Source organism: Phodopus roborovskii, unplaced genomic scaffold (assembly GCF_943737965.1).
Source record: "Phodopus roborovskii unplaced genomic scaffold, PHOROB, whole genome shotgun sequence".
NCBI classification, from domain to species: domain Eukaryota; kingdom Metazoa; phylum Chordata; class Mammalia; order Rodentia; family Cricetidae; genus Phodopus; species Phodopus roborovskii.
In genome coordinates, this window is record NW_026126588.1 from 19,527,034 (window position 1) to 19,550,399 (window position 23,366).

At 49.3% G+C, this 23,366-nt stretch overlaps 1 protein-coding gene across 3 annotated transcripts in view; it reads left to right on the plus strand.

Moving 5' to 3' along the window:
• Positions 1–12,805: 12,805 nt before the first annotated feature.
• Positions 12,806–23,366, plus strand: part of Cnnm4 (cyclin and CBS domain divalent metal cation transport mediator 4) — a 37,219-nt gene continuing 26,658 nt past the window's right edge. For 2 of the 3 annotated variants that reach the window (XM_051204560.1, XM_051204561.1), the window contains exon 1: positions 12,807–14,247. In XM_051204560.1, coding sequence (XP_051060517.1) covers positions 12,852–14,247 — 1,396 coding nt within the window. In that variant the 5' untranslated portion in view covers positions 12,807–12,851. Of the gene's footprint in view, positions 14,248–23,366 lie in introns of all 3 variants that reach the window. The other variant, XM_051204562.1, reaches the window with a different exon arrangement.

The following is a 23,366-nucleotide window of genomic DNA, read 5'->3' on the forward strand; positions in this document are numbered from 1 at the left end:
TCTCTGAACTCTGAATATGTTCCACCGATATCTACAAAGGACTTGCCAGATCTGTGTCTGCATCTTCCAATAGATTTAGTCAAAGTTAGCGCTGTCCTGCTGTCCTGAGCATGAGTAATGAGAAACTTGCTTCAAGGAAGACCAGCTTTTACCGATAATGAACTCCGCCCAAAACAGATGCATGGCAACAGACCTTCATGTCCATACCATGGCTGTAAAACCATGCATGACCCACAATGGACATAGGATAGAATATAATCTCCGTAGTATGGCAATCAAAGCCCTTTACAACCCGATCAGATCAGTCTGTACATGGTCTGTTATAATGGGTGTCACTGGAATTATGTAACTCGGTTAAAGGATGACGCATCTTTCCCTTTTAAGGAATGCAGCTAATACGCTACAGGAAGTAGCTCTTACTCATCCTATGCCAGGCCCCAACCACTTCCACACTCCCTAACCTCTATCAGCAATACAAAGTAATCTATTGTCTTTAAAGAATTATTTACACTGTACTTCTGTCAACTAGATTGTTTGCGTTATGCTTAAATAATACAATTTAACCTTTTATTACTTTTATTTATTGCCTTGGGTTCCCCCCATCTTGTGGTGCTGTGTGTGGATTAAACCCAGACCTTGCACATGCTAAGTAAATGTTCTGCCATTAAGCTATATCTCCAGCCCTATTTCTATCTATCTATCTATCTATCTATCTTTCTTTCTTTCTTTCTTTCTTTCTTTCTTTTTCCACTATGGGGGAATCAGATGAAGAGTTTCATGCATATTAGGTACGTATGATACTACTAAGCCATGCTCACTAAATTCCCTTTCCTTTTAAGATAGGGTTTCATGTAGCCCAGGCTGGTGCTGAACTCACTATGTAACCTAAGGGGAACTTTGAACGCCTGATCCTCCTGCCTCAGCCTCCCAAGTGATGGGATTACATGTGTGAACCATCAAGCCTGGCTCCAGCCCTCCTTTCTAAGTATACCATGCACATTAGTAGTAGGAATTCATGTTGCACAGCCATCAGCTAGATCTCTGACAGATTTTCATAATCAGATTTCTCCTTGTAAAACAATGAAGGGATACGGCAAATGAGCAGGCAAGGTGGATTTCATGGCCAGTAAACCAGATGGTTTGTTAGGGAGAAAGCTCACTAATGATGAAGATATCAAAAAGAAATGAAGCCTGGGGTTTTATGGAGCAGATGAGCGGGGGGGGGGGGGGGCATCATGAGGAAGATTGAAGGGAGAATGTCTGACCAGAATTACTCTGGAAGGATAAGGCAGCAGCTTACACCTGTATAAAACACTCAAGAAAATGAGGCAAGAGAATTGTTACAACGTTGAGGCCAGGCTAATACATGTGCAAGTACCAGGCAAGCCAGGGCTACACAGGAAAATCCTGTCTGGAAAATACATACATACATACATACATACATACATACATACATACATACAGTCAAGTTTAGAGGCACGTAGTTTTTATCCCAGCACTTGGTAGACAGATGCTGGTGGATCTCTGTCTAGCCTACCTAGTGGGTCCAGGCCAGTTGGGGCTATATAGTGAGACTCTGTCTCAAAAATCATCATCATCATCATCATCATTCAGTAAGGAAGGCTTTTATTCTGGACTATTCTAGAGAAAGGCAATCATTTAAAAGCAGCCACTTCTTGGAACAAGAAATGATGAGGGGACACAGAAAGACAGAGAGCTGCCTGCCAGAAGCAGGAAGGACTTGGGTCAGTCAGCACCGGTCAGAATGTGGAGTTGTGAAGAGAAAGCAGAAAAGCTGTGATACCCTCTGCACACGGCCCTGCTTACAAACTGCCTTCTGACAGTTGGGCCAGGTGTTGACCTACCCCTTTTTTGCCTCCAGACATTCTCCTCCTCCTCCTCTCTTTGGAATCACCTCCTATGACCTAGGGCTGCCTAACCCCAGGCAGCATCTGTGAAATGCCAGTTGTGCATTTCATCGACTCTGCTGATGCCTCCACTTTAATAATTTTTTTTTTTTTTTTTTTTTTTTGGTTTTCAGAGACATGGTTTCTCTGTGTCGCCCTGGCAGTCATGGAATTTGCTTTGTAAACCAGGCTGGCCTCGAACTCAGACATCAGCCTGCCTCTACCTTCCTGGTGTTGGGATTAAAAGGCATGTGCCATTACACCCAGCTTTATTCAAGTCAAACCTGATCTTCTGACATGTCCATGAGGACTCCTGACGTTCTCCATGTCTTAGTGGCTTTTGATTTTCAATATAAATCAAGACCCTGTTGGGGAGCAGTTAAGAACACAGGCTCTGGTTGGGCGGTGGTTGCACATGCCTTCTTTAATCCCAGCACTCACAGCCAGAGGCATCCGGACCTCTATGAGTTCGAGGCCAGCCTGGTCTACAGAGTGAGTTCCAGGACAGCCAGGGCTGTTACACAGAGAAACCCTGTCTCAAACAACCCAAACAAATAAGAAAGAGCACTGGCTCTGTAGAGGCCCACAGTTGGGTCCCCAACCCTGCATTTCTCAAGTGTCTGAAAACACAGTTCCAGGGGATCTGATGCCCTCGTCTGGCCTTCAAGAGCGCTGCACACATGTGGCACAGAGATACTTGTGGGTAAAACCCCCATACACATAATAAAAATAAATGAATCTTTAAAAATAAGAGCTTGCTGGACATAATGATGCGTGCCTGTAACCCTGGCCCTCAAGAGGGAAGGGCAGGAGGAAGGCCTCAAATCGAGGCCAGTCTTGGCAAAAGAGTACGTCCCAAAAATTGTTTTAATTAAAAAAGAGAAAGACTAATCAAGAGCCAGATGTGGTGCCATATAGCTATAACCCCAGAACACACTTTTAACATCTGCATCATCTGTCCAACCCCTTGGCCACCTTTATTGTTGTTCATTTGTTTTTGAGGCAGGGTCTCACCATGTAAGAGATTGGTCTCAAACTTAGAGAGGTCCACCTGTCTCAGTTTCAGGCATGCAGGGATTAAAGGTATATGCACTGCCACACACAGTGTGGACTAGGATGCTAAAAGTTATACTAAATCTGTGGGTTCCTTTCAATTTTTCAGAAGAAATTTGGTAAAAATTGCTTAAGCACTTTTACTCGGGGTAGGGGAAAAACTATCCACATTATAACCTTGCTGGGTTGAAATTCTTCAAAGATGTATTTACTTTTCTTTGAGCACGGGTCCACGGGAAGATGTGCAGCGTTCCTGGAGGGTTAGCATCAGGACAAGCATAAATGGGGTCGAAATCCACTTCTCTGTGAGCCTTGTTTCTTAAGCTTTCCAAATCTCCATTGGAGAATGAAATGAAACCCCACATTGTCCTAAAACAATGTAAAGTGTCAAACACATGCCTTTGACCCCAACGCTCAGGAGGCAGATGCAGAAGGAGCTCTGTGGGTTCAAGACCAGCCCGGTCTACCGAGTGAGTTCTAGTTCCGAGACAGCCAGAGTTACATAGTGAGACCTTGTCTTGGAAAAAAAATTAAATTAAATTAAAACTACATTTAGAAAGTGATGTAAGGTGAGCAAAGATTTGTGCTGCCAATGGGGCTGGGTGTGGAATAAGAACAAATAATAATGACCAGTTTTCTTAATTTTTTATTACTATAAAAAGGTGACTAAGTGGGTAAAGGTGCTTGCGGCCAAATCTAATGACCTGAGTTCAAGCCCCAGTGCCCACAGAGCAGAAGGAAAAACTAACTTGTCCTCTGGTCTCCAAACATGTGCAGCAGTGCGCATACACACACTAAAATGAATAAATGCAAAAAATATTTTTTTTTCAATTTGTTTTTATTTATCACTGGGTTCTCGGCACCCACAGGGAAGCTCACAGTCTATAACTCCAGTCCCAGGGGACCTGATACTGTTCTGCTCCTCCATAGGCCCCAAACACACATGGTGCACAGACATAAAATAAAAATAAAATCTAAGACAGATTCTTTTTTTTTTTTCTAAAAAGAAAAGACACCATGGAAGATGGAAGAGGTACCCGTCCTCAAGGGTAAGAGCAGAGCGAGCCATGGAGAGGACAGGCGCTTAAACAGATCAAAATACCCACAGCTAGCCTTTTCCTTGATGGAAATAGCTGTATTCCCCCCTTTGGTTGACTAATATCTTTGCTCATTTGTTCTTATAGGAAACCCCCTCAGACCAGTTCATTCATAAAGAATAGAAGTCCACTGGACTCATGGTTCCAGTGTGGGAGAAGCCCAAGGACAGGGACTTCTCAGCAGCCGGTGAGAACCTTTGGCTATGTCATAACGTGGCAGAAGGCACACCCTGGAGAGACTAAAAGCAGGCCAGGTCCTCTCTTCCCCTTCCAAAGTCACTGACGCCCTCATTCTGGTGACCCTTGCCTAATTCTTTCTCCAAGTCTCAGATACCGTCAACACATGACTTTGGGGTCTGAATTTCCAATACATGAATTCCAGGGGACACACCCAAATTATAGCCCCAGGAGCAGCTGTTCAGCCAAGAATTTAAATTAGGACAGAACCTGCATCCGATTGAGGCCTCTTGTGTAAAAGGCCCGAGGCCCAGCAAGGCAAGCCACTCACTCACTACGGGCTCTCCAAGGAACCAGTGTGGCAGCATTCAGCTACACTGAATCTGGACACCTGGGAATGAAGATTCCGTGTCCTGATTTCTGGGTGGGGCCGGAACTGGACCAAAACTCGCCCAATTGATTTGCCCAAGGTGACCGATTGCCACATGTGGATTGTGAAGTTCCCGTGCGTCGTAGGGTCACTATTGATGTGATGAGACACCATGACCAAAGCAACCTGGGGAGGAGAGGGTTCATTGGCTCACACTTCCCCATCACAGATCCTCATCAAAGGAAGTCAGGACAGGAACTCAGACCAGACAGGAACCTGGAGGCAAGAGCTGATGCAGAGACTATGGAGGGGCTGCTTATTGGCTTGCTCGGTCTGCTTTCTTACAGAACCCAGGACCACCAGCCCAGGGATGGCCCCACCTACAGTGGGCGCGACCGGACCCTCCCCTGTCCATTATGAATTAAGGAAATGCCCTGCAGACAGATCGTACTGGGGCATTTTCTCACCCGAGGCCTCCTCCTTTCAGGTGACTCTCACTGTGTCAAGCTGACATAAAGCCAGCCAGCACACCATGACTGTGAACACCAGTGACCAGAAGAGAGTTGACAAAGAACATTCTAACCCTCCTCCCAAGGACAGTTCCAATAGGGTTCTGATAACAACACGAGACCAGTATTGTTCTTGTTGTGGGTTGCTGGAGAAATCAATTTAAACTGGATGGTGGAGGCACACTCCTTTAATCCTAGCACCTGGGAGACAGGGGCAGGTGGATCTCTGAGTTCAAGCTTAGCCTGGTCTACGTACAGAGTGAGTTCCAGGACAGCCACGGCTACACAGAGAAACTGTTTGAAAGACTTTTCTCTCTCTCCCTCTCTTAGAAAATAAAATGCCAGGGCCAGAGAGATAGCTCAATAGTTAAGTGCTCTTTTAGAGGATCTGGGTTCAGTTCCCAGCGCCCACATAGTGACTCACAACCATTCATAACTTCAGTTTTAAGGGATCTAAACCCTCCTCTTACCTCAGCGGGCGCCATGCACATGCACACACGAGATGCATATGCATACATGCAGGAAAAACACATACACATAAATTAAATCATATATATATATATAAAATACAGGGGCTGGAGCGATGGCTCAGTGGTTAAGAGCACATAGAGCTGAGTTAGGTCCAGTACCACATTCTGTGGCTCACAACTCTTACTCCAGCTGTAGGGGATCAGATGCCTCTAGCCTCCCTGGGTTCTGGCACAAGCACATGAACACACACACAGAGAGGAGGAGGAGGGGAGAGAGAAAAGAGGAGAGAGAGAGGGAGAGAGGAGGAGAGAGAAAGAGGGAGAGAGAGAGAGAGAGAGAGAGAGAGAGAGAGAGAGAGAGAGAGAGAGAGAGCATGCGCACAAGGAGTTAAATATAGTCTCAGGAAACAGACTGTAGTTTTATATCTTAAGTCACTGGCTAAGTGCTTCCTCCTTTTCTACCCTAACCCTGGTTCTGTCATTCCTGCCTCTCTTTTTGCTTGTTTGTTTTGTTTTGTTTTTCTAGACAGGGTTTCTCTGTGTAGCCCTGGCTGGCCTCAAACTCACAGAGACTCACCTGCTTCTGCCTCCTGAGTGCCAGGATTAAAGGCGTGCGCCACCATGCCCAGCTTAAAAGTGTTTTTAAAAGCTGAGGAGGTGGCTCATGGAAATGGTAAACACCGCACACGTGCAGCAACCCCAACCTCAAAGGGCAGAAGCAGGGAGTACCTGGAAGCTGGCTCACAGGACTAGCCATATTGGTGAGCTTTGGGTTTGAGAGACACTGCCTCCGTCTTGCCAGGGGCTGCAAAAGCAGCTGCTTCTGCGGAATTTCTTTGAAATTAATTTTAGCCAGAGTTAAGTGGGCACTGGAATGGTCACTAATCCTTGTAATAATTCTCTTGACACTCTTTTCTCTCCACACTGTAGATTGCACGCAGGGCCTGGCATACGCTAGGCAAAGCAACCCTCTCCTGAATTGCATCACCAACTGCCTTGCAGTGGTTGTATGTTGTTCTAGATCCTCTCTTGGGGCAACCGGTCTTTCAGACATTCAGCTTCCTATAAACCTAAGGGCGGATGGATCAGGAGGGCCTACAGCTTCCTGTCCTTTATATTTTCTCTTATTCTTTTCAGGCAAGGCTGCCTCTATCTGCTAATTACCTAGGATAAGAAGCTTGAGGAAGAGAGACATGCCAAGGCCAGAAGTGATTTAACCCACAGATCAGCTTCAGATTCAGGCAAGGGTCCGACCCTGGTCAGGAGCTGGGGGCAGTGACCCAAGCACTTCACTTTTAATCCTTTGTAAATATTCAGTGCTTGTTATCTCAGCAGTCTCTTTCTCTAGGGATCACTGGCTAATCCCTAACAATACAGGGAGGTCAGGCCTGGGGGTGTCGCTTGCTGGTAGAGCATTTCTTTACCTGTGGGAGGCGCTATGTTCTCTCTCCAGTCCCGTGTAACAAAGCACCTGTAAGAAGGGGCTGTGTGACAGCCCTTGCCTGAAATGCCAGCACTCAAGAGCTTGCTAGCCCAGGATATTGAGTTCAAGGCCTGCCCGGATGACCCTGTCAGGAACAAATAAAAGAGCAACCCATTGCATGGAAGGCAACAGCTGTAAATCGCAATCTTAGAACCCAGGACTTGTTTCAAGAATATACACAGAACTAGGGATGTAGCTCAATGTTATTAAGGGATCAAAAGAGATAGAGACAGACAGACGGACAGACAATTTTTGTGTGTTTTCGGAAGCAGAAGAAAAACATCTTGCTGGGGTAACCGGACTGGGGGGCAGCAGGTGTTCCAGTGTGGAGGTGGCAGAGGCAGCAGAGGAAAGCGGAGTCCTGGGGTCTACCGAGACCCCCAGATCTGTGTGATCTGGTACTCCTTACAAGGGTTCTGGACCAGCAGGGCTTGGGGTCTCCTGGATACTGAACGGTAGGCCTCTCTATCCCTGAACTGCATAGACTTCCAGGTTCTGACCCCTCTGCAGACCCGTCTCCAGCTCACCTTTAGCCGGCATCCCTACCCTCCAGCTTCCTTGCCCCTTCCACACAGAGGCCGAAGTGTCCAGATGTGTCTGTGTTTGGTCCTGTGTGACCTTTCTCTCGGCTTCTCCTGGCCTCGCCAACATTCTCTGCAGCTCTCCCTCTGGAGAAAAGGGAAGAGAAGAACATGACTGTGGCCAGGGGTAGATGGAGACACACCGTGATTAAAAAAGAATGAGGGCATCGAGGGAGGAGCCCGCTATTATTGTTTTGCTAAATGACCATGTTGCCAAACTGCCTTTTAAATATTTATGTGTGTGCCCGTATATCTGTGCTGCTCTGTCCTCTGTCAGTGAAGCCTCTTCTTATAAGGGGATTCAGAAGCAGTCCAAGTCCTGAGTGTAAGTGAGTCTGATCAGCCCTAAATGGGACATGGGTACCAACAGCTCCCTCCTCCATCTGCACCACTAAGGCTCAGGGAGCATCTTGGGGGTAGGGGTGGGGGATGTAAAAGCAGGAAGGTGGAGAGCAGAGCTATGAGATGCTATCTTTTGGACACGACATAGTCACTACACTCAAGAACTAATAGCTGCTGTGGTCCCTGCACAAGATCAAGCCAGGGAAATTTTTGGAATGGATGGGGGAGAGGCTCATGAGACGCCCCCTCCCCCCCACGTCCAGCTGAGAAACCATTGGTTGATAACTGGTGGGGAAAAGCGGGTAATTTCTCTTTGCCAGTGCAGCCACTGGCAGGTTGCCCATGTTCCAGGCTATAGTCCCCCACCCAAGCACATATAGGTAGCACTAATCTGATCCGGCGGGTTATTAAAAAGGGGGTGGGAATGAGGTTGCAGGGAGACATATTGTGAGTTGGATGTCCAGGTGGAGTTGAAAAGGGGACTAGATATGATCAGAGTATATTGACTATATGCATAACATTCCTAAATAATAAATGCAATTTCTTTTTCAATGCAAGGGGCATTGAATCTAAAATTCCTGGTGACATCCTTTGTATCATGACTGTGGTCACTAAGCACAGCTATTGAATTCTTGACATACATTCTGTGAAGACCTTACTCAGCACAGCACTCAAGAATGTTCCAGAACCCCAGGACTCATGGACAGTCAGCAGCTGAACCAGCCTCCAGAACTCTGACCCCCAACACTGGGGCATCCAGCCGCCTGTGGTCCTGCCTCCGAGGAGAATACCATGCCAGGTGCCCAAGGGATCTCGGAAACCTACTCACCCAATCAGTACCAACTGTCTCCCTGCTTTGTGCTTGGCAATGCTGCCTGGGGTACATCTGTCTAACCTGACGTTTTCACTTTATTCTCTGACTCAGTGAAGTCAAAAATCACGACACTCTCTATACCCAGGTCCCCACGCCCTCACTTGCTGAGATGATTTGAGTTGGGATTTCAGCTCCTTTTGTCCCCATATCCAGGGAGAAAGGTCCCTTCCCTCCTGCGACAGTACAGTGGTTTGGACATGTCCTACAAATAACAAATATGTAGGCTTAGGTGAGGACTAAGGCTGCCATACGTACAGATGACTCGCACCATCCTGATAAACATTGTCCCCAAACAGGCTTTCCACACCAGGCTCCATGACATACCCCAGCCGACTGCCAGGGTGGGTTCAGGGCAGGATGTAGACGCTGGGCATCATTAGCAGAAAGGTAGCTTTTTCTGCCCTCAGTTCCTTCCTGGGTACCTAGACGGCGAGGAGACTAAGAATACAGCTTGGTAAGGTTAGGTCCTGGTTTGCCACTTCAGAGTCCTTCATGGTTCAAACCCCAGCACCGGTGTGACACCAGGCACAAAAACAGGAGCGACACCCCTGAAGGCAGCCTCAGTGCCTAGGACTAAGAAGAAGCAGTTGCAGGTACGGGAGAGACAGGCATAGTGTCATAGGGTCTTCACTGGGAAAGGACCATTCAGGTCCAAGGAGCTCACGAATGGAGGGCTTTGCAATGCTCAGATGAGTAAGGACTTGTCCCCCTGAGGTGGAGAGACAGGTGTCTTTCTCTGTCCCCAAAGAGAGAGTTTCTCCATGCTCACTCACAGCCGTCCAGGTTTCCCAATGCTGTACGCTGTAGATTCTTTTCTATATTACTCTTTGAGAAAATATGGCAGATGCCCTACCTAGAGGTGCAAGCTGACAGCCACAACCACCAACCCACACAAGTCTGACTTCCTCTGACACCTCTTATTATTACCAATTCTTTATTTAACCCCCCCCCTCTCTCTGTGTGTACATGGAGTTGAGGGGTCAATGTCAGGCCTGTTCTTCTACTATACTCCACCTTATTTTTTTTTGAGACAGGGTCTCTCACTTACTTTGGAACTCACTGCATTTTGGCCAGACTGGCTGGCACCGAGCCTCCAGTCCTTGCATCCCAGGGCTGGGATTACAGACGTGTGCTATTGCACACAGCTTTTTTACATGAGTACTGAAGATCAAACTCAGGTCCTCATGGCAAGCAATTTTAATAACTGAGCCGCCTCCCCAGGTCCCATCGAGCGTTCATTTCTTATAGAGCAAGTCCCCTTTGCTCTGCCAGATCAGAGAGGAATTTCATTTCTTTTTAGATTTGTGTATGACCTTTAATGCCAACACTTGGGAGGCTTGGATATATTATTATTATTATTATTATTATTATTATTATTATTATTGGTGTTTTGACACAAGTTTTCTTTGTTTAGCCCTGGATGTCCTGGAACTCACACTGTAGACCAGGCTGGCCTCGAACTCACAAGAGATCTGCCTGCCTCTGCCTCCCGAGTGCTGGGACTAAAGGTGAGCGCCACCACCACCCAGCTCCAAATTTCATATCTTTACTTAATGGATTCTACTCTTATTCCCCTAATCACTATGGAAATCCAATTGTGAATTAACCTGACTTTAACAGACTTTGTGTTTCTTAGTAGACCCTCACCATTGTCTCTATTTTGCTTTTCTTTTCCTGCTTCTTTACATCTACTTTTAACCCAAGTAGCTCAAATGCTTATTTTGCCTTCCCTTTATTGGCTTCTGTTTCTCACACTGAGTGCCTACCTACGGCGCTACAGTGCACAGCCCCAAAGGGCAAAATAAAAATAGTCAATTGGTCGATAATAGACTGGGAAAGTTTGTAAGGACAGAAAGAGCAGGCAGGGGACCCAGGGACAACTGGGCTGATGAGGAAGCCTGGAAGAAGATTTTCAGGGACCTGGGGTTGCTTTCAAACAACTCAGGTGGCTCAGCCAGGTTGGAGGAGACAGGGAGGGGACAGGAAGTCTTGGCCAGTACCCAACTTCAGGCTACTGTTCAGTAAAGTCCTAGTCTTCTGGACACACTGTATGTGTGAGACCAGACTGACAAGGAACTTCCTCCAGCAGGCTGTTTATAGAACCATGGCCCTGAAGCCAGAGCATGAAGCCCCGCTTCTGCTACCAGGCCTCGCCCACAACACTGCACGAGTGTTCCTTTCTGTTCAGGCTTTTTGCTGCTGGTATTGATTGTTGCTTTTATTGGCAGACTGTGTCGCAAAGTAAAAATAAACCCGGGAGTTTGTACAGGGAGACAGCGAAGGGCTTTTTCTGTGTCTCCAGGTCCTGGGGAAGCCTTGCTGGGGGGTTCAGGGGTCAACCCAGTCCCTGCTGTTTTAGCGTAGCTCTGCAACTAAGATAAGGGTGTTTGTGATCTGTGTCCTGCACTTTACAGGGCGGACAGCTGTGGGTGGATAGCTGTGGTCACCCTCACACCCTCAATTCATAGCTGCTGAATGACATCCAAGTAGGGCTGTCCGGGAAGCAGTGATCTCAAGGCTGGGACAACAACCACGCCTCTCAGTTCGTTTCCACATGCAGCTGCCTCAGCTAGCCAGTCACCACAATTTGGGGTTAAGGGTACGGTTCCGAAAGAGCAGGCAGCAACAACTATGACTGCATAGGCAAAGCCTATTCACAGAGAGCTGTCCTGTCATGTTCAATGTGTGAGCCAATTGTTCCCACATACTGAGCCAGGTGGTGCTGTCTTATCATTATTTCTGCTATCAAAACTAAAAGACAATCAACCCAGGCATCGTGGTGCATGCCTGTACACCTGTACTTGGGAGGTAAAGGAAGTCGGATCAGGAGTTCAAGGTCAGCCTCAGATTTTGAGAGTTCAAAATTATGTATATTGGGTTACATAAGACCTTGTTAAAAAAAAACAATCCTTCTTACTGTCATTTATAGACAAGAACTAGGATTAACGGTGAGGTCTAGGATTTGTGCCTAGGTTCTTGCAGAGGAAAAATACTTTGTGTTGACAGAAAGATTAAAAACTGTTCTGTATGTGTTTAATTGCTTTCTGCCATTTTTCCCCGTTTTAGGCTGTAAACTAAGGTGGGCAGTTCCTTGCTGTATCATCGCAGCCTGAAACGAGTGTCTGGCACATATTGGGTATTGAATGAAAACCCATCCCTAAGCCGGATATTTGGTGGCGCACAGGAGGCAGAGGCAGGCAGATCTCCTTGAGTTTGAGACCAGCTTAGTTCCAGGACAGCTTCCAAAGTCACAGAGAAACCTTGTCTCGAAACAAACAAACAAACAAACAAACAAACAAACAAAAAAACCATCTCTAAATAGAAACGACAGGCGGTAACCCTAAGTTAGAGCCTGGCCCCTCCCTCTACCATTCGAGGTCGGGTAGCTCCCCTAGGCAGAGCGAGCGGCGGGCTGTGGCGGGTAGGGAGCTGGGGGCAGTGACAACCTAATTCTGGTCTCTGATCAGCAAAAATGCCAGAAGCGAGGAGGTTGCAATGCCAGCCCGAGTTCTCAGGTTCCCCTTTCTTTTTCTAAATCAGGAAATACATTTTTCTCCCTGTGCTCGCAAAGAAGCGCCACACGCCCCAGAGCCGAGCTGCAGGGTGCAGAGGGCCCGCAGGGAGCCGGGCGTTCGGGGCCTGGGAGCCGGGTTCCCTAAGGAAGGAGCGCGGGAGAAGCCGGGCGCCGCGCGGGGCTGGGCGCACCCCTGGCCCTGGCCGCAGGCTCCCGCGTTCTCCCAGCGCCGTTCCACCTTAAGCGCGCAGACCTCCTTAAGCCCGGCGCGCGAGCGCGGGTGGGGGGCGGGACCTGGCATGCAAATGAGGGGCGTGGGGCGGCGGGGCGGGGCGGGGCGGGCGGGGCGCGGCCTGACGTCAGGCCCGCGGCTGGGGCAGTTGGCGCGGCGGCGGCGGAGCGGCAGGAGGGCAGGAGCGGCGGCGCCGAGTGAGGCGCGCGGCGGGGCGCGGGCAGCGGCGGGGCCGGAGCAACATGGCGCCGGGGGGCGGGGGCGGGCGGCGGGGCGGCTGGCCGGCCCGAGGGCGCCTCCTCCTGGCCGCGCTGCTGCTGCCGCTATGGATGCGGGCGGCCAGCGGCCAGAGCAGCCCCCCGCAGAGCGTGATCCTGGGCATGAGGCTGGCGAGCTGCAACAAGTCGTGCGGGATGAACTCGGACGGCATCATCTTCGTGTCCGAGGGCAGCACGGTGAACCTGAGGCTCTACGGCCACAGCCTGGGCGAGATCTCCAGCAACCTCATCTCCTTCACCGAGGTGGACGACGCCGAGACGGTCCACAACTCCACCAACTGCCTGGAGCTCACCAAGGACTTAGTGGTCCAGCGGCTGGTCAACGTGAGCCGCGGGAACACGTCGGGGATGCTAGTGGTGCTCACCAAGTTCCTGCGGAGGAGCGAGAACATGAAGCTGTACGCGCTGTGCACCCGGGCCCGGGTGGACGGGCCCTGGCTCAAATGGACGGACAAGGACTCCCTGCTCTTCATGGTGGAGGAGCATGGGAGGTTTCTGCCGCTCTGGCTGCACATCCTTCTCGTTTTGGTGCTCTTAGTGCTGTCGGGCATATTTTCTGGCCTCAACTTGGGGCTTATGGCCCTGGACCCGATGGAGCTGCGCATCGTGCAGAACTGTGGTACTGAAAAGGAGAGAAGGTACGCCCGCAAGATAGAGCCCATCCGGCGCAAGGGCAACTACTTGCTCTGCTCGCTGCTCTTGGGGAATGTGCTAGTCAACACCTCCCTCACCATCCTTCTCGACAACCTCATCGGGTCTGGCATCATGGCCGTGGCCTCCTCCACCATTGGTATCGTCATCTTTGGGGAGATCTTACCTCAAGCCCTGTGCTCCCGACACGGGCTGGCTGTGGGTGCCAACACTATCGTTCTCACCAAAATCTTCATGCTGCTCACCTTTCCTCTGAGTTTCCCCATTAGCAAACTCCTGGACTTCGTCCTGGGACAGGAGATTCGCACTGTTTACAATCGGGAGAAGCTGATGGAGATGCTGAAGGTGACGGAACCCTATAATGACCTAGTGAAGGAGGAATTAAATATGATCCAGGGCGCCCTGGAACTAAGGACCAAAACTGTAGAGGATATCATGACCCAGCTCCACGACTGCTTCATGATCCGCAGCGACGCCATCCTGGACTTCAACACCATGTCGGAGATAATGGAAAGTGGCTATACTCGCATTCCTGTGTTCGAAGACGAGCAATCCAATATCGTAGATATCCTGTATGTCAAAGACTTGGCTTTCGTGGACCCCGATGACTGCACCCCGCTCAAGACTATCACTCGCTTCTACAACCACCCGGTTCATTTTGTTTTCCATGACACCAAGCTGGATGCCATGCTGGAGGAATTCAAGAAGGGTAAGGGGCTGGTGTAATTCCTGGTTAAATTGTCCTTTTGAAGCCTCCCTGAAGCGTCGCCCCCCCATTCCCCCCCCTGCGTGTTTTGTGTCTGCTGATTTTACTCTATTTCTGAGTTTGACCTCTGTGTCCCTCCGTCCGTCCATCACTTCCTTCCTATGCCTCAGAGGTGAATGTTACCAGGTGAGGCAGAAACAGTTCTCAAGCCTTTGCCTTCTGCCTTTGTGTTTAGTTGAATGGAAAAGAGACACACTTGTCTGGAGCTGGGGGAGGGGAACATAGTAAGGCTCATGCCTGTAAAGAGGCAAACACCAGGCCTCCTGGAGATTTAGAGGGTGAGGAGGGGAAGTAAGTCATCAGACAGCTGAGGGTGTCACCGGGGAGGAAACATTCGAGAAGACGCTTAAAAGATGAAGCCGCTTGGAGGCCAAAGGTGTGCTTGTAGCTCAGCAGGTGGTCCTGTCCAGTGGACCTCCTCCTCCTGGCTCTGCTGGTCAGTGACATCCAGTTTGTGCCCAGGTTGGAACTCTGGAAGATTCAGGGGCAGGGCAGGGGAATACCGTCAGTAGCCCTCCATCCCACAGGAGTGTAATTGAGAGGTCTCTCCTTGGCTTCCAGGCACACAGCAATGCCAAATAGCGTGAGACCAGGCTTTGGATACTGTTCCACATTGCCCAGGTGTCAAACATAAATTTGCCACCCCACCCCAGTCTTGAGCTGGCCTTGCACTGCTTGGTGTGTGTGTGTGTGTGTGTGTGTGTGTGTGTTTTCTAAGGGGTGCTTGGCTGGCTCCCAGATAGAGAGTTTACTCCCCTGCCTCAAAGCTCAGGGCACACATCCCTTTCCTTATTCCCAACAAAGACTTCCTCCCTCTTCTGCTCTCCTGAAGCCCTCAAAGAGGCTGTAAACAAGGTGATTATAGAGTAAAACCCTCATGGGCTGAGGGAGGTGAGGCAGAAAGGGCAACTCTTTAGAGAAGAGCCTGGGGTTCATTTTGTAGGGGCTTTTCTTCATAATCTTGGTCCCAACCAGAATCCCGTATGTAGAGCTGTTTCTGGCAAAGGCCCAAGCTAACCTGGGAACCACTTTTGAACCCTAGTTGTGGATAAGCCTGGGGTTATTTCTGATCTGCAAAACAGTCTTGGAATGGGATCAGGAGAAAAGAGATGGTCTTGCCAGACTTGGTTTAAGACCAAAAGGTGTACTTGGGTCCGGGTCCGAGTCAGGGTCAAGGCCAAAGGGGCAGGTTGGTTCTAGACAGATCTCAGCATCAGAGCTAAGAATGTCTTCAGGGTTATAAACCAGGACAGGAGATAGTCTGAGTGGCGTGGAAAGAGATTTGAGGGTGCAGACCCAGGATCCTGTTTTGCCCAGGGTCAGAGTTGGGGCACAGGGGCAGGGGAGTGTGTCTCACCTTGCAGCTAGGAACCTGAACATTTCTTCCTGCCTCTGTGGCCTTTGAGGTGGGTGTTGGTGATGTATGTATACACCCACCAGTACCTCCCCATCAGTTTGGTCAGCTCTGGATGCAACTAGTATGGATTGGCTTAATTTGATGTCCAGCTCCTGCTCAGCCGGGCTGAACTCGGTGCGGTGGGAGCATGCTGGGTCTGGGCAGAGCATCCTTGCCACTCTGTCCTGTGAAGGAGTGAGCTGGAGAAAAAGGCATCTGAGGCCGGAGCTCTTCTGGGCTGAGGCCTCCCCTCCCCCCAGTTTGTTCAGGACTCTTTCTCCTTGACAGAGGCCTATGGCCTGAGTCCAGGCCTTGGAGTGTGGATCCAAAGCAGTTCACAGAGAGGCAGGTCCAGTCCACCCTGTGCATCAGGACACTGGAGATGTCGGTGGGACGAGGTGGCCACCCCTTGTGAGCAGACCCTAGGCCAGCCTTGTGTGGGGCCTTTCTGGGCATAGGAGACCAGTGTTAGTTCATGCATCGCCACAAAGATGTCCTGCCGTGTCCATGCCTCCCACTGTGTGGCTTCTCCTTGGTCCTTCCCGTCTGGTCCCCCGCTAGCTAGTCTGAGGCTGCCCGGGATGTGGCAAGCAAACCTAATGCGCGCTTACAATATAAGAGTTTCCGTCCAAGGATAGGGTCTGGAAGGCTTTTTGTTTTTGTTATTAAGAAGGAACAAGTGGTCAGATCAGCACCACCAGTGTTATGCCAGATGGAGTGACATATTTTAGGGTCTTTGCTGGATCTTTCGCCCCCAAAGTGTGTGAAGGCACTGGATCCCGTTCTGCCTGAAGCCTGGTGCCTAGCTGTACTTTCCTTTCTGTCTGTCTGGGTTTCTGTTTTGAGTCAGGGTCTTGCCTTGCAGCTGAGGTTGGACTTGCCTCCCAAGTGCTGGGATTGTAGGTGCATAGCCTGGACCTGTAATTTTTACTTAACCAGGCTCTTTCATCTCCACTACCCGGCTCTGTAAGTTCGTTGAGCGTGGGACCCACGCTTGCAGTTTTCACCACTGCAGGCCCGGCCAGCAGACAGGGCCTCGGCGGGCGGGCGAGCGTTAGTTAAACAAATGAATGGATGATTGTCTGCCAGGCCTCTCGGGCTTCCCTGTTCTTGAACATACCTCAACACTCCCACTCCAGGGCCTTTGCCCTAGCTGTTCTCCAAGAAAGAGCGGCCCCCTTCACCTGGCTTGTCTCTCCAGCATCGCCTCCGGGAGGCCTTGCTGCTGGCCCCTTTAGGCCTGTAGACCCCACATCTCACCTGGCCTTCCCAGGCCTCTACCCTGTACGGCTTTTCCCTTTCCTCATAGTACGTCTCACTGCCAGCTCTGGCACGTACTGGTTTGCTGTGTTGTTCGTCTCCACCCAGTACAATATGGGATCCAAAGGGCAACCTCTCTGCCCTGATGATTGTACCGATAGCTCTGGAATGGCCCTGGGCACATAGTAAGGCCATAATAAATCATTACCTAGTGAATGAATGAATGACTTGTCAGATTTGGGAGACAATTATTCCTAGTGTAGAGGCTTTAGGATTTTGAATGGAGTGCTGTGGCACCTTCCTCTGCGCCAGGGAAAGCCAGGGGTTCCTATAACAATGTCCTGATCCCCAGCACAGCCAGTTTGGGGCTCTGAGTGTTATGCTTGAGTCTCGTTGCCAGTTGTCTCTCTTTGCCTGCTGGTAAGCCATCTTTGGTCATGGGAGGTTTTACACAGCCTCCCTCATTAACATGAGTCATGAAATGCCCCTATTGGGCACAGGGTGTGGGGAGCTGAACTCCCCTAGGATTAAGGCAGAGAATCCTGCCTGCTTCCTGCCTCTAGACAGTTAACATCAGATGCTTATCAACCTTCCTGCCACAATCAGAACAGGTTGAAGGTGCTTTAGGGACCTCAGGAGTAAGACTCTGTGTGGCATGAAGATATGCCAGTTAATCAAGGCCACCCAGATTTGCGCAGTTTGAACCTTGGCCCTTCTACTGGAACCTCGCCTAGAAATGTTTGCAGTACTGGGTGTTGGGAGTGGGTTTGTCACAGCTTGGAATCCTGAAACAAGAGTACTCAGTGACTGCTAGCCCAATTTACATTTCATGTCCACTTAGATGCTTTTGCAAGCCCTAAGACAGCCATGGATAACACCACACACCTTGAGGTCGTCTTCCAGCTTCTGCTGTGTCCTTTCCTGGGGTAGTCCTGCCCGCCCTAGGCATTTAGCTCATCCTTAATTATCCTATCTTCCCCACCTACCTTATAACCCCTGGACCACTGTATATTGAAGGACATAAACTCCACCCAGCCAAAGCTGTTCTACCCAGCTTGGTCACTGAACTAGGAGGTGACCTTGAACCTGTTAGTAGTCCTCTCAGCGAGTTGGTGGGGTATAATTTAGAAGAGAAAGCAAGCTGGAAATATTTTCATTAAAAAAAAAAAATCCCTCCCACATTTCCGCCTGTGCCACGTCAGATTTTCCCATCTACTTAACTTTATTCCCAGAATAACTGTAAAGTCAAGAAACAAAACAAAAGAAAACAAAAAACACTGTATGAGTTTTGTATTCACTCACTCTTGATTCCTGTCATCTGCCACACCGTCATAACTTCTCCCCCATCCCCAAAACCTGCTTGTTCATGCATTTATTCAGTAAACTTTTTGCAGCCTGTGTGTCAGACACAGTGCTGGCTGTTAGGAATCAGAGATGTGTAAAAGCCGTCTATTCACAGAGCTCGCAGTCTGCCAGGGAGACAGACATTCGATCAAGGCTTGGTTGTGCACACGCAGAGATAGGGCAGGACGGGCCAAGGCTGAGTGGGATGAATGTTTGCGTGTTGGAGGCTTGTGACTTGGGATGGCTAATGTGATTCACTCATGGTAGGGAAAGGAGAAGGCGGATAAGTTTGGCAAGAAGGGAGCATGAGGAAATAAAGACAAGCCATCCAGACTTTTACAGAAATTCTGCATTTCTTTTTTAAAGTTATTTTGTGTATGTGCATGTGAGTGTGTGTGTGTGTGAGAGATGCTGTAACTTTTAGTTATTTTGTGTGTGTGTATTTGTGTGAGTGTGTGTGTGATGCTCTAACTTTTAGTTATTTCCTATGTGTGTATGAGTGTGTATGTGTGTATATGTGTGAGTGTGTATGAATGTGTGCATGAGTGTGAGTGTGTGTATGTGTGTGAGTATATGCATGAGTGTGAGTGTGTATGAGTGTATATGAGTGCATGAGTGTGTGTATGTGTGTATGAGTATGTGTATGAGTGTGTATATGAGTGTGAGTGTGTATATGTGTATGAGTGTGTATATGAGTGTGTGTATGTGTATGAGTGTGTGTATATGAGTGTGTATATGAGTGCATGAGTGTGTATGTGTGTATGAGTGTGTGCATGAGTGTGAGTGTGTATGAGTGTGAGTGTGTATATGAGTGTGAGTGTGTATATGAGCGTGTATATGAGTGTGAGTATGTGTATGTGTATGAGTGTGTATATGAGCGTGTGTGTGAGTGTGTATATGAGTGTGAGTGTGTACATATGTATGAGTGTGTGTATGAATGTGTGTGTATGAGTGTGTATATGAGTGTGAGTGTGTGTATGAGTGTGAGTGTGTGTATGAGTGTGAGTGTGTGTGTGAGTGTGTGTATATGTATGAGTGTGTGTATGAGTGTGAGTGTGTGTATGAGTGTGAGTGTGTGTATGAGTGCATGAGTGTGAGTGTGTGTATGAGTGTGTATATGAGTGTGAGTGTGTGAAACGTCTGGGCACCCATGTAGGTGAAAGTGCTCACGTTGGGTTGAGGGGGAAGGGCAGGGCCAGGACGAGCATGGAGAAGGTGAGGAGGTGTCAGGGATGGTGCCGGGAGCGCAGCATGGAGAAGCTTGGACAGCGCAGACTGTTGGACGCGACATCTAAGCCCCAGGAGGCTCAGAGACCGTGCAGTGGCAATTGTGCACCTGATGTCCATCATCTCCTCATCAGTCAGCGAGCGGTTTGATCTTGAGGAGCTGTATCTGAGAGTAACAGTTGCTGCTGCTTGTGGATGGCACTCCTGGCACTCCTGGCACTCCGGGCACTCCGGGCAGGGGCATCGGTCCCAAGTGTGGCAGCTGACAAAGCCCGTTGCCAGCCAGGCTGCTGCCTCCTTTCTTCTTGGTACCGTGCTGTGGGCAGGGAGCAGAGCTCTGTGGAGCAGGCTGGCTCTGTGCCCCCTGCAGACTGGTTCCCTCCAAGGAGCCAGGGCTCGGAGACGTCAGGGATCTACTGTCGATTGACCTCTCTTAAAACCCTTGATGGCTGTGCCAAAGGGTGCTGGCTGTGTCTCTGGCCTAATAAGAGCTTTTTAGCACACTAGTATTGACTTTGCAAAAGTCTTTTTTTTTAAATTAATTATTTATTTTGTTTTTTCAAGACAGGGTTTCTCTGTATTGCTTTGGACCCTGACCTGGAATTAGCTCTTGTAGACCAGGCTGGCCTCGAACTCACAGAGATCCGCCTGCCTCTGCCTCCCGAGTGCTGGGACTAAAGGCATGCGCCAACAACGCCCAGCTGGCTGACTTTGCAAAAGTCTTGTTTTTTTTTTTTTTTTTTTTTTTTTTTAATTCAGAGTGCCCAGCTCTAATGCTTTCCTGACAGCACGGGTCAGGATAAGGATCGCTGAGCAAAGTTGAATCTGCAAACAGATGAATACTGAGAGCCCAGGATCACAGAACAGCATCCTACGGGGGCAGGGAATAAAAGGAGAGGAGGCTGTGTTGCTGCTAGAAGCCTGGAGAAGCACTGAAGCGAAGTGACCTGTCAGTGGGCTCTTGGCAGGTGCCAGGACGTAGGCAAAGGAAGAGACCGCGTTGATCTTTTGAGCCAACTTTGGGCAAAAGTACTTGCGCCTGTTTCAGCTGCCTTTCAGCTCTTGGGACGGGCTTTGGAGTGCGGGTCCCCTCTCTGTCTGTGCATTCCTGCCCATCCTAGTACCGAGTGAGTACCGTCCTCTAAACAAGCCCGGCACACGGAGTAACATCCTGGGGCATCCTGGAGCAGAAGGAAGCTGTTGTGCTAGCTTGTGTCTCCTTAGAACTGACAGAGAGTGTGTTTAGCCTTCCCTGAACGGAATGTTGGTTACTAACAGGCTGCCCAGCCAGGGAGCTCTGTATAGGAGGAGGGTGGGCCAGGCTCCTATGTCACGGGCTCAGTGCCTGGCTTTGACAGAGCCTCCTGGTTCCTTCGTCTAGCCCACGAGAAGGGACAGGCTGTCCTTGCTTGCCCTCAGCCAGGCTCCCTCTTAACATTTCTTATGGGCTTAAGGACACTTTGAATTTCTGGAGGGAACTTACTCTGAGGATGTAAGGGTTGTCCAGGCTCCCCAAGTACTGATTGTGACCCTGGGCCCTGCTGCCATTTTATCCAGCCCTGACCCTGGCACATCTGCACGGGCACCAGCTGCTCTCAAGTGCTGCCTCATTGGCCTTCCTCATTTGTCGTGGACAGTAGTTACCCTGTCCTCACAGCTGAGCACGCCAAGGTATCGCTTTTGCAAGAAACTGGGAGACAATGTGAGGGACTTCTGAAGGCTGGATTCCTTATTTACATTCTGTTTTATTAATTTGGCATTTTCTTTTTTTATTTTTATTGCTGATCATTTTTTTCCCATAGCCATAAAAGACAGACACCTCATTGCCAGAACTTCAGAAAAGACAACAAAAATCTAAGCCAAACCCAACTACCCACATGTGACCAGAAGGAACTAGTTTGAATATTCTGATGTGTTGTGACAACTTTTTGAGACACTTGCTTTCATACTTGGGTGTGATGGTACACACCCGGAGTCCTTCGCATTCAAGTCTGTAAGCTGAGTAGGAAGATTGTGAGGTTAGGCCTAGGGCTGCCAGAGAGTCCCAGGAGGGGGTGGGGGCAGTGAGCGAAGGAGGGAGGTCGAGACTTACTTCCTCTTCCTCTGTTCTACTTCTTCAAAATTCCTGCAGCAAATAGCAGCATCAAAGCCATGTTCCTGGTAACACAGGTCTGTAATCCCGGCAACAGAGGAGACAGAGGTGGGCAGATCTCCGAGCTTCAGCCAGCCAGGGCTGCATAATGAGACCCTGTCTAAAACGAAACAAAAACCACGTTTATTTTCCAGACACATGCTCTGCCTGGAGCTGCCCATAGGTAGCTTGACACTACACTCATTGTCTACACAGTTTTGTGTCTGCTTTTTAGGACAGCTGAGATCGGTTCTTAGGTAAGAGATGACTTACTGTTATCTCACACTCTCATTCCTGTCTTGCCCCTGTGGTTCTGTAGGAAGGTGAGCCTAGAGGCCAGATGTGCAGTGCCAGCCTGTGCGGCTGAGGGGTTAAACGCGATAGCTCTGGAGCATTCCCCAGAGCTTGCCATCAGAGTGGCTTCCCTGCTGCAGGCCTGATTTACTGTCACCTGGGCTAGGTTCTAGAAAGACTGGTTCCTTGGGCTCTCCGGAATGCCTGTTCTCTAGCCAGCAGGCAGCCTGGAGCCTCCGTGGAAAGAGGATCCCCACACGTGACCCCACATAGGCAGGGAGGCTCATTCACATGACCACACGCATGCCCCTACCCCAGGTTTGCATTTGCATACATGTGAACACACACACACACACACCCCTCCCCACGTGTACAGGCAGGGCCACACCCTGTTGCTTGCACCCTCACACACTTGTGCACACACGATCTATAACCTGGAGACCTAATCTCAGCTTAAGTCTTTCTCATCAAGCTTTCCCAAGAGTTAAAAGGAAGCAAGCACATATATAGCCAGTTTATTTGGTGAAATGTTTAGAATAATGACTTGCCTCTTGAACTCACAAACATTTCCTTGGTGGCGTGACTCTGCCCATCCATGCTGATGACTGTGTCCACCTCCGGGTTGATGTGAGGACTGACGGACGTCAGGCATGCAAGGCATCTTGCTCCGTGCCCAGTACCATGTCGTTGCATGGCAAACATTGGCTGTGTTAACTGTCCCTGTTGTCTAAATCGTGCCCCAGTTGGCACTGACAGCAGCCGGTAACCACAGCGGTTCTTACACACTGGCAGTCAGCCTTGCTGTTGAGCACGGTGCCTTTATTTTCTTTTTTCTTTTTAAGTTATAAATGCATTGAGTTCAACAAAAAGCCCAGATAGGACTGTAGAGATGGCTTTGGTGATTAAGAGCAATGATTGCTCTTCCAGAGGACCCAAGATGGTCACCTGTGATGCCAGCCCCAGGATCTGTTGCCCACCACGCTCAAATGCACAGCCCTCCCCCCAGTCAAAAATTAAAAAAAAAATTTTTTTAGTTTCTGTAAAATACCAGTCACTCGGGTTTTTAAAAGCCTATTAGTAGCCATATGCAAAAAGTGAGATGTTATCTTATTTAAGGCTCAGAAGCCGAGCTTAAAGGAAACAGTGCCAGGCAAAGACTGAAAACTGAGGATACTCTCTTTAAAAGTAGGCATTGTATGCGTGCATGTATGTGTGTTTGTGTGTGCACATGGCATCTGTGTGTGCCATGATGTGTGTAGCGGGTTGGTCAGAGGACAACTTTTGGGGATTATTTCTCTCCTTTTTACCATGCCGGTCCCGGGGATGGCACTCAGGTGGACAGGCCTGCTGGCAGGGTACAGGTACCTGTACCCTCTGTCTGTGCCTTTCCTCTCTCTGTCCCCAACCCTT